This window comes from Montipora capricornis, chromosome 14 (assembly GCF_036669925.1).
Source record: "Montipora capricornis isolate CH-2021 chromosome 14, ASM3666992v2, whole genome shotgun sequence".
Classification (NCBI taxonomy): Eukaryota; Metazoa; Cnidaria; class Anthozoa; order Scleractinia; family Acroporidae; genus Montipora; species Montipora capricornis.
This window is the reverse complement of record NC_090896.1, coordinates 13,420,883-13,430,882: the sequence shown is the minus strand read 5'-3', so window position 1 is coordinate 13,430,882 and position 10,000 is coordinate 13,420,883. Positions and strand designations below refer to the sequence as shown.

At 41.3% G+C, this 10,000-nt stretch overlaps 1 protein-coding gene and 1 long non-coding RNA gene across 2 annotated transcripts in view; one reads left to right on the top strand and one right to left on the bottom strand.

The window, feature by feature from the left end:
- Positions 1–2,295, top strand: part of LOC138032124 (translocator protein-like) — an 8,165-nt gene extending 5,870 nt beyond the window's left edge. Inside the window, exon 4 of the mRNA XM_068879720.1 lies at positions 1,326–2,295. Within this exon, the coding sequence (XP_068735821.1) occupies positions 1,326–1,502 (177 nt within the window). The 3' untranslated portion in view covers positions 1,503–2,295. The remainder of the gene's footprint in view (positions 1–1,325) is intronic.
- Positions 2,264–8,461, bottom strand: LOC138032127 (uncharacterized). The gene is made up of 4 exons (XR_011128279.1): positions 8,098–8,461; positions 6,052–6,094; positions 5,500–5,605; positions 2,264–4,257 (listed from the first exon to the last, which is right to left on the bottom strand). It is a non-coding gene; the product is annotated as an uncharacterized lncRNA (long non-coding RNA).
- Positions 8,462–10,000: the final 1,539 nt, after the last annotated feature.

Here is a 10,000-nt window from a genome sequence, read left to right as displayed (position 1 = left end):
TTTCCTTTCCTTTTCCACAATGTAGCCGGCAACCTTGGCTATATTCCTGTTTTTGAAGGAATTTTACATTTGAATGCAGTTTCTGACATAAACTTGTGAAAAGACTCCAAATGACTGCTAGTTTTGCCGACTTTACACAACTTAAAAAGGAAACCTTTAAGATAAAAGAGTGAACCTTGTAAACTTTGTTTTAACGTTGCTTAAACAAGGCCACCCAGGCTATAAAATACACCCTCAACGTCCTGCCCAGATAAAGTCATCAGCACTTAAGTGTGTCACATACTGTATTGGCAGAAGACCGTAATAGGGAAGCAACTGTTCAACTGTCATACTAGGTCCCAAGGGGTGGCACTCGCACATGAAAGGGTGGGGATGCTCTTTGTCTTGCTTAGCGGTGTAAATTTCGACTTTTGGTCCCACTTCGAGTGTTCTGGGGAAAATGCCATCATATGTAGCTCCTTATGTAGCCGTGAAGGTCTCGTTTAGGGTTTCACGCAAAGAAATAAAAATATATACATTTAATGTTTTAAATAATATTTTATGGTCTCTTTTAGGGGTCAGAAAATCCTGGGTGAAGAGAAAATTAATGGTTATAATCTCAGGGGAACTGAAGCACTCGGAATCTCCACCTTTAATTGGAAAAACACTTATCAGCCACCGACTCTTTCTTAGGCACGAGAGAAACAATGCTTAGAGTTTTTTATTCACAGGGAAGGGTTGCTACTAACAACACCAGATTGGTCTCTTTCTAGGGGTTTAATTCATAATTTCCGACGAGAATCCCCACCCCTTCATATGCGAAGCCCCCCACCCGCCTCCGGGAATAGGTGTGTGTGGCGGGCACTTTCACAAGGTATTAGTTTTTTTTAGGGTTTCTAAATAAGTTTACTATCGAACTTGAGAGCGTTTTCATTAGGGGCAATCGCTATGTCAGGCTCATTATTGGCTGGAACGGTCTGGTTTCGCGGGAAAATCAATCTAAAAATAACTCTGTCTGTGAAACAAATACGTCGAAGTTTTACGCTCTTGATCATGGGCAGCTGGTACCCCTCAAAAGAAAGCTACCACCTTCCTAGCAAGACGAGAGGGTGATCTCGAGAGGAGAGTCACACGCATTCCTATAGAGAGAGACTCCTCGAGAGAGCGTTAAAAAAGTGTAAATAGCAACCTTTGCTTCGAACACTTAGCATTCAGAATGAGCGCATTATCAATGTCTTTGAAAGGACCTCCTCTGTATTCCATGAGAACGGAGGTTATTAATTAACTGAAACATTTAATAACCGGCACTCAATGGAATTTGGAATGTTTTTTTTTTTTCTCGATAGGCGTTTGGTGAGATCTGCGTCCTGTGGATAAATATTGCCGGCTGTGTTTACACATTTTATCCAATCAACAGAGTTGCAGCAGGTTTGCTCTTGCCCTACCTTGGTTGGGTGACCCTTGCTACGGCACTAACCTACAACATTTGGCAGATGAACAAACCTGCTATCAAAGGTGAATGATTCTTGCCGGAGACTTCTCATGAAAGTGATATCTAGGAGTATTTGGGAATTATAATTATACTAAAATTTGGATGACCAAGTGAAAACGCGTTTCTGGATGATTAGGTTAGCACTCATAAAAGAGGATATTGATTTCACAAACGTCCAAAAAGTCCAACCATCCATGCGGGCTTCTTTGAGGCAACAATGCGAAAGGTTCAAAGGCACCCTGGTTCACCCCATGGACAAATCAAACATTTTTCTGTTGCCATCATCGCTTCTACATTGTAAAAATGTCCAAAACGTATTATTTGTCCTAAGTATTTTGGTAGTTCTCTTGGACTCTTTTGACGTACAGTATAGGCAATGAATTAATAGAGCGAGTTTCAATCGAGTGTCGTAAAACCAAAACCAAAGTATTACTTTTGCCAATCAAAAAGGACAGAGACAATTCAGTAAACCAATCCAAACTCGAAGTAATTACACGTAGCCGACACAAAGCGCGGGAAAATGTGCACGCCCGAGCCACAATTGGTTTTGGTTTCACTTCTAATTGGTTGAAAAAGTGGCGCGAGAACTTTGAACCAATCACTGAGTGAAGTAATCATAAACCAAAGCAATTCGCTAATCACTTTCGACGCCCAATTGAGAACCGCTCTATAACCAGTTAAAGTACATTTGCCTTTTCTACCCCCACATGTGTTTTTGAATGGCAGTCTTGAAGTTCGATTAGTCAGTTAAGGAGTAATGTCAAATAAGATTGTGTTCACCCTTTATATGCATTTTTTGTAATAAAAGTTGTCTTTATTCATAATGCTTGTAATGTATAAACTACAACTGTGTTACTGAGCTGTCTGAAATAACGTTTTCCGTGTTTCCATAGCCTCATCTAAACACGAGGGGAGTTAGCAGAATTCGAGACAGTTATGCATCTCAGGGTGAAAATAACTGTCGAGAATTCTCCCAACTCCTATGGAAACACGGAAAAAATCCTCTATTGCTTTTATAAAACATTTCTCAAAGATAATTCCACAAATGAAGGAAAATGCCGGTTTTTTTACTTCTTGATTGAAACATATTTTCTTGACACACACTCATGTTTCCTACCAGGCAATCAAAACACGCGTCCGACAATACATAACCAATCAAATTTGGTATGATGTAAGAGCCGTGTTGCCATACTCTCATCTAAACACAGCTATTGACCAATGAGAGTGCGCGTACTATCCTAATTATTTTATAAAATGTATATACGGAAGTACGACGTCAAGATTTCCAACATTTTGGTTCCATTGGGTTTGACTGACTTTTCGTCTTTTCCTACACATTGTTGGCCTTGTCAAAACAAATGCGGGAAAAATGGTAGAAACATTAATTGTCAGACAAAGTGCGTTACAATCGTGCGTAATAGAGAGAATATATAGAGGATATTACATGGCTGCGCGGGGATACAAATTTTATCTTCGAGTGCTGAAAGTATCTCTCACGAGTGAGCGAAGCGAACGAGTAAGAGATACTTTCAGCACAAGAAGATAAAATCCGTATCCCCGCGCGGCCATGTAACGTTCTGTTTATTATATAGATATTGATGAAATATCCAGATTAAAAACAACTTGCTTTAATTACTCTTTTTCGAAATGATGAAAAAGTGGTCACCAACCGCTAAAACATGCATGTTGTGTAACATGAAAAAAGATATGAAAAAAATCTTGATAATGTAAAATTGTGCAATAAAAATGTTATTGTTGTAGAGAAGAATTTTATTAAAGCACAAAAGTACCTTACAATTAGGGGAAGCTCGCCTTTTATTGACTAATCGTGTTCGTTACCATGACGTCACCTATATTCTCACATGTGAAAGATAAAAATATGTTCACTGCGCGCGGTGAAGATATGTTTTCTTCGCAAGAAGGAAAATCCTAGTATTTCATCAGTATCTATATAATAAGAAGCGTTAAACGGCAAACAGCAGACCGCTGCTTATCATAAATGCATGAAAACTTTCTCACTCTAACTTGACTTGTCTCTATATTTTGAAAAGATACTTTGTGTATGTAGGAAAAACGAGAATTTCACCCAAAACTTGCCTGTTCCAGGCTGTCGGGTCGGGACTTCCGGATAGTGGCCAGGGCTAGAAAAGACTTGCTCTCACCCTCGCCACAACTACACTCTTCCCGATCCACTGATAGCCTGAAATAGGCTGGCCCGAAACGGGATGCTAATTCCCTCTAAAGTCAGGCGTCGTAGTCGTCGAAAACCATTAAAGCCGTCTAGCACAAAGACGGGGCGCACTAAACAGCCAGACCTATGCGTCTAGACGTTTTGACGTCTTCTTGTTTAAATACGGCTCTCCCTCTGCTACATGACAAAAAGCATTGTGCGGCTTTCTTCACATTTTTTTTTTTTTTTTGCGCGGCTAGAAAGCGGAGAAATCTCTTCGGAGCCCTTCGCTTGCTACGCTGGGTAGGAAGAATTTCGCCTCAAAGATCACGTTCGAATCCGAAAGTACGTCCGTGTCTAGTGAAATGTACGGTACGTTTAGAACAAAAATGAGGGTTTGAAAACAAAAACAAAGAGGTTCTTGAAGTGAAAATGCTTTACTGCTCCTCATCCTGTCCAACTCTGACTATTTTGTCCTGCTCCCTAGATTGTGTTAATAGACGTAATGTCTGTTGGCATCGTGGGGTAGATTGATTTCGTCTTCGACTTTGACTTTGACGTAACCTGAACTGCCATGATTTCGGCTAGAGTAGCCTGTCTTGATAAATCTCTGGATCTAAAACGTAATAATTTGTCGAAATGTTACGTTCTCGAGACAGAAAAAAGACCTAACAAACATCTCACCCTGTAATTACATTAGAGCATTTGTGAAACGGAACATTTCTCATTTTTCTCTTGGTATGGCGAGGAGAGAAGATAAAGCAAATCACTGAAACTGCCATAGACAAGGTGGGCAGTACTGTTCCGCACAAAAAGCGCATTGTTCATGGAGTATAAACGTCAGTGGAACCTTATAGTTCTAACGACTTCGTTTTTGGACTTTTTTTTCGGGTCGCGCTCTGGCTGCGCATGCGTAAGACTTCTCTGTCTCGTAGTGAGTCTCTTCCTTCAGAGGCAATCGCGATGACCACTAAACCACGGAAGACTGCGTGACAGATAAACGGGGAAATATGTATGAAACAATAGTGTGCGTGACCGGAAACGAGTTTATCCGGCTATCGTATGACTCTGTAACAGATATCGTAATTTTATAATTCCCCAGTATTGTTAAGAAAAATTATTAAATATTTTTAAATATCATCGTAGAGACTTGAAAAGCATCTGTTTTGTGGTTTTGATTGGAATCAACGCTGTTAGCAACAGTTTTAAATGTAAACAAATATCCACGATCGCACTTAAACCCTATCATTGGGTCACGGAATGTGGACTTTGGACGTCGGACTACGGAATTCAAACTGGATATTTACCTAGATATTGTGGCATACAAAAACCCACTGAGATACTGTAAACTTAAAGGAAGTCGGCTAAAAATCCTTCAAACAAAGTATAGGCTACCCGTAGCCTGCTGTTCTTTTGGGATTGGTACTTTTGCTGCCGCACTGATTCTCTCAGCAGGTTGGGGGGAGGGGGGGGGGGGGCGGGAATCTCAACATAGTGAAACACTGTAGAATTCTTAAGGGAAAGGAGGTGGATTGGTCACAGCGGATGCCTTTTTCATCTTTCAACGATTTATGTTGTTTTAGAAACTAGTCTCAGCCATTCAAATTTAAAGGAAGAGAGCGCTATCCACTAGATTATTCAGTACGGAGAAGATAAGTCATAGCAGAACTTAGTCGACTTATCAGATACGTTGGTGCTTCTAGCCATGTGGTCTGAGCTAATTATCACAAGGCGGTAGTTCCTCGAGCATGGTAAAAAATAGGAAGAAAGATAAGGACTAGCAAAATTGTGGCCCCAACTAGCAAGCTGTCGGTGACTTAATCTTCATCTCATCGACAAGAGCTTATTTGTAACTCACCTTGTTTCTGTTATGATAACCAAAGTAAATCACCACGATTAACAACAGAATTATCATAAAAATCGCTGGAAAATTACTTTTGTATCCCAACAATCCATTTCCTCGACTGAAAGGAAAGCAGACAGAGAGGTGGATTAGCGTATCGGTGGAGGTCTGTAACCAGTCTCTTGGGAATACGAGGGAGAATAAGTCGACTAGGACAGACGTAACGAGGGGGCTGCACTTCCTTTCTTCACCAATGACTGCACAACGTATTCAGCTGATCAATGGAGTTCAGGGACAAACCGACGACAAATTCGTATCAAACGTTTAATTGTTTTCTTTCGCTATTTGCATGTCTTCGGTTTCTCTGAAACTGACCTGAACTGAACTGAGCTGAACCTTTGTCACCATCATTATCTTAATCATTGTCACTGCCAATATTGACGTGTGATGACACTAGCAATTGAAGGTAAGTGGTTCCCAGCCGAGGGTCTCTTTGTCGATGAGATAATTGGGACCCTGGGAACGACGTTGGGCAACAGTGTGTTGTATTACCAGAGTTTCCCTTACCTTTTGTCCTGTCTTTTATTTACTGTGGTTGGACTTGAGTGATCTATGTATCGGAAAAAACAAGATAATGAAATATAGTCGTAATCACACCTAAGGAACCAACCAGGCGAAGCTCTCGGGTATTTCAGCTGTCACCGCAGGCGACCCAAACACATAATTTGAATGCTCAGTCAACATAACGGTTTGTAGGCTTTATATGGAAAACATGAAATGCAGGGAAAAAAAAGAGAAAAAGAAAAAGAGAACCAACGTGATCATCACATCGCATTGTTAACAATCGAAAGACTTCCTTTGCTCAGAATGACCAGGACAGCGAATGGATATTTTCCGTTGCTTTCAACTGAGGACGACTCGTTAGGTTCGCGGATGGTTTTTGATTCCATGGCAGTGCAGCGGGGAGCAAGTAATTTCTCTCTAGGAAAACGTTCGAGAATCAACTGATATTTGCGTGTTTACGTAGTTGAGCAACGCGATTGAGTATTCGTCAAAAGCCCGTGGGGACGTGCGAAAGATCCAGAAAGGCGAAATTTGATCTTGGATACCTACCCCTAGAGAGACGCTGAAATTGTCACCAGACCAACGGTCGTGTCCTGTTTGAATGGCGAACGGCTCTCAGACTGGAGAAAGCGGCGGGTTCTTTGTGAAAACTGGCTTGTTCTCTAGCATGTGGAGATTGCTCTGGGACTCTGGGCGTTTATGGTATATCGTTTGTTGTCGATCTTCATGTGAGAGTGGACAAAAAGACGAATCAAGCCGATTTTTGGGATTAAATTGTCCTCGATCGCGGAGTGATCAGTGGCTACAGAGGTTGCGAGCGTCCAGTCTTGTCTTCTTTTAATGAAGGATAGGAGCAAATTTCAAAACTTGCCCAGGACGCCTTAAATCGACACAAGGACACAAAATGAAGTAAGAGTAAGTTTATTTCTTGTGTTTTCCTCGCTAAAACTAGAATTAGCCGATTTTTTTTCTGCATTTCATGTTTCTCATATAAACCCCAGACCCTGCAAACCGTTACCTAACTGAGCATTCAAATTATGTGTTTGGGTTGCCTGTGGTGTGAGTGTTTAAAAAACTGAGCAGAACAATAATCGAAGGCTACTGTTCCCCAATTTATTATGCACTAAACCAGATCACCAAAACACCAATAGCAAAACCGGAGTAGGGACTACAGCCCCAACCTCTACATAGTCCCTGGCAATACAAATTCTCTGGAGACAGTGCGATCACACTAAGATTCTCACAAACAAGGAACAGCTCTCACGATAAAAAAATTCTCATACAGATAATGTTTACTTTCAAATCTTATATGATTTAAAACTAATCACTATTGGGAATTGCTGGGGATGCTATTTTGACGGGAAAGTAACAATCGGCCTCTAACTCGTTGACAAGATACATGAAGAGAAGATGTCGGAATAATCAAGTAATGCTAATGCTATTCAGGAGGCAGTGTGGCCCAGTGGTTAGGGCGCTTGCCTTGAGATCCGGAGAACCCGGGTTCAAGACCCGCTCTGACCACTCGTTGAATTTGATCCTGGTATTCCCCGGTTCAACTTCCCAGCTGCACTTGTAAAAAGCCAACTGTTTTGCCTCCGGCCAGTTGGGATTCTTAACAGTTGTAGTTGTGTTCTGTTGTTTCGTTGATTTATTGACCCTGAAAAGCCCCTATGGGGAGCGGTCAATTCAGTATGTATCGTATTGTAATGCATCGTGGCATGTTCAGCAGATACACAATGTTTTTCGAGACCTCCTTTTCCTTCTCATCCAGTTATAATTGGTATAACATGTATTTGACCGCCCCAGGTGCTCACGAGCTCCTTAAAGCCACAACTGCCAAGGCAGCAGAATAGAGCCCCTGAATAACCAACCTCGACATGGACGGGAAAAGGTCTGTTAGTTTGCATGCGATCGCTCAACAGCGGTTGAAAGGCTTAACTCTCCCTAAACGTTTTGTCCAGTATTGTAGGTTAAAAGCATATTTGATTAACGGTCGTCTGAATAACCCAAATTTTCAATTTCAAAAAACCCCATAACGATCTTTCATACCTTTAGAAGTTGTTTTTTCTTTGCTTATTTCATTTTGCGATGTTGTATTTTGTCCCTTTTGCAATTGGGCTGTTGCCTTCGTTGGTAAGACTCTTTTAGTTGATGTTGCATCTAACTTTGTCTCAGGTGTCCACGGAGAAGGTTTTATTACAGTTTCTTCTGAGGCGGAAGATTTTGTCCTCACATTTGTCGTACTTGTCACAGAGAAGGGGGAGGGATGTGGAGTTGTTGTTGCAGAATTCGTAAATACTTCCCGTACTTCGGAAGTTGTTTGCTCATTTGTGGTTGGGAACGCTGAATTGAATTCTAGGCTATCAGTCGTTCTTGTTGTAAAATAGTTTGAAAGCCCCGTGTTTTGTATTATTCACAGTGGGTGTTGACTGTGAGACCTCATCTTCCGGTGGGTCTATCACTTCATCGTCTGCGGCGAGTAATTCATCAGTGCTGTTGAGTAAAGCAGAATAAGAAAGACAACAGATTACGGTCGCCACTACTCGCCGTACTCCCCTTTTGGCCATACTAGTCTTATAGATTGGTATCCGGGATAGTTTTTTGCAGGCGTCCTTTGCAGCTGCCTAAGGTGTTGCTCTAAAGTGGTGCAAGGTCATTCTAACTTCAGTAACTTTATATAACAAATGCCTTATCCCCATTTTTCACCCCTTTGCGGATACAATTAACCAGTTCACAAAAGCTTTATAATCAGTGGTCATGCAGTACATGTGCAACACAGTCCCTAGGGTTCGCGTCGCCCGTTTCGTCCTATAGTATGTACATCGTTTTCACTTTCTTTGAAACAAGTTACGTATCTCAATTGTGATGATCATTGTAATTCCCACTGAAAAACTTCATACCCACAGTTCAAATATATGATTTTTGAAGCCGATATTTCATGTAATCTTTTCCCGTAGCAAAGGCTACGAGTGGCGATCCAAGCTCTGGTAGAAAACGAATTTACAATATTCGTAGTTAAATAAAGGTGGGTAACGAAAGGCGTGTATACCATGCCAGACAACTTACAGAGAGCACCCAATCCCTCCAAATGCAAAAATTGCTACAACGATTACGCTTTCTAAAGCGGACAACATCGGTTTACATCTTATCATTTCCCTAGGATTGCACAGTGGCTTGTTATAGCTAGTATCTCCGAGCATTTACCCTCTTACCAATGATAAGATACAGAGGACAGACCGCACACCGGGAACTCAATGCCCTTCTCTTGCCAATATTGTGAGGGGTCTTTCACTTCCCGCTAGGTCCAAGAACATTGAGGGGCTGTGAGATAGGGCCTATGCACTTCATCGTCCCTTATCGGAGACGACAAGAGAGTCTCCGTAACCATTTACAGATGTCACTACAAAGGTAGCACTTTCTACGATGATTTTTTTGTAATCTAGTTTTTGGTCTGTGTCACAGTTGGTGTAAAAATGGACCACGCGGTTATGGGAATAACAGATTTAAAAGACCTTCTCAGCATGGACGTACTATACAATATAAATTTCAGACAATTATCATGTGAAATGGGATTAATTGCTCACTTCTCATATATTGTTCTTGTCGCCGCCATACAATGTGTCAGCTTATTTTGACAGTATACAAATTGACAATCGTCGTTCAAAAATGTTTCTTTGCTTTTGTCCTGCTCGGAATCAGTTGATTTTAAAATATTTTTTTCCTGTACTCAGAAGCGCATATTTAAACAACTTAGTGGGATATTTCGTTCGGATCCACCCGACCTCCGTCCGCCAAAGCCACAATGCAAAGTTGAATGTTAAGAAGGGTTATGTAATGGTGCCTGAGGGAGCGAAACCATGGTGTCGTAAATGTTGGCTAATGCCGAAGACCCCCATTTTGTGCTCTGTTTCAAGGTAAGAGGGGCTTTCGTAATCTTATCTCAATTGCCTCC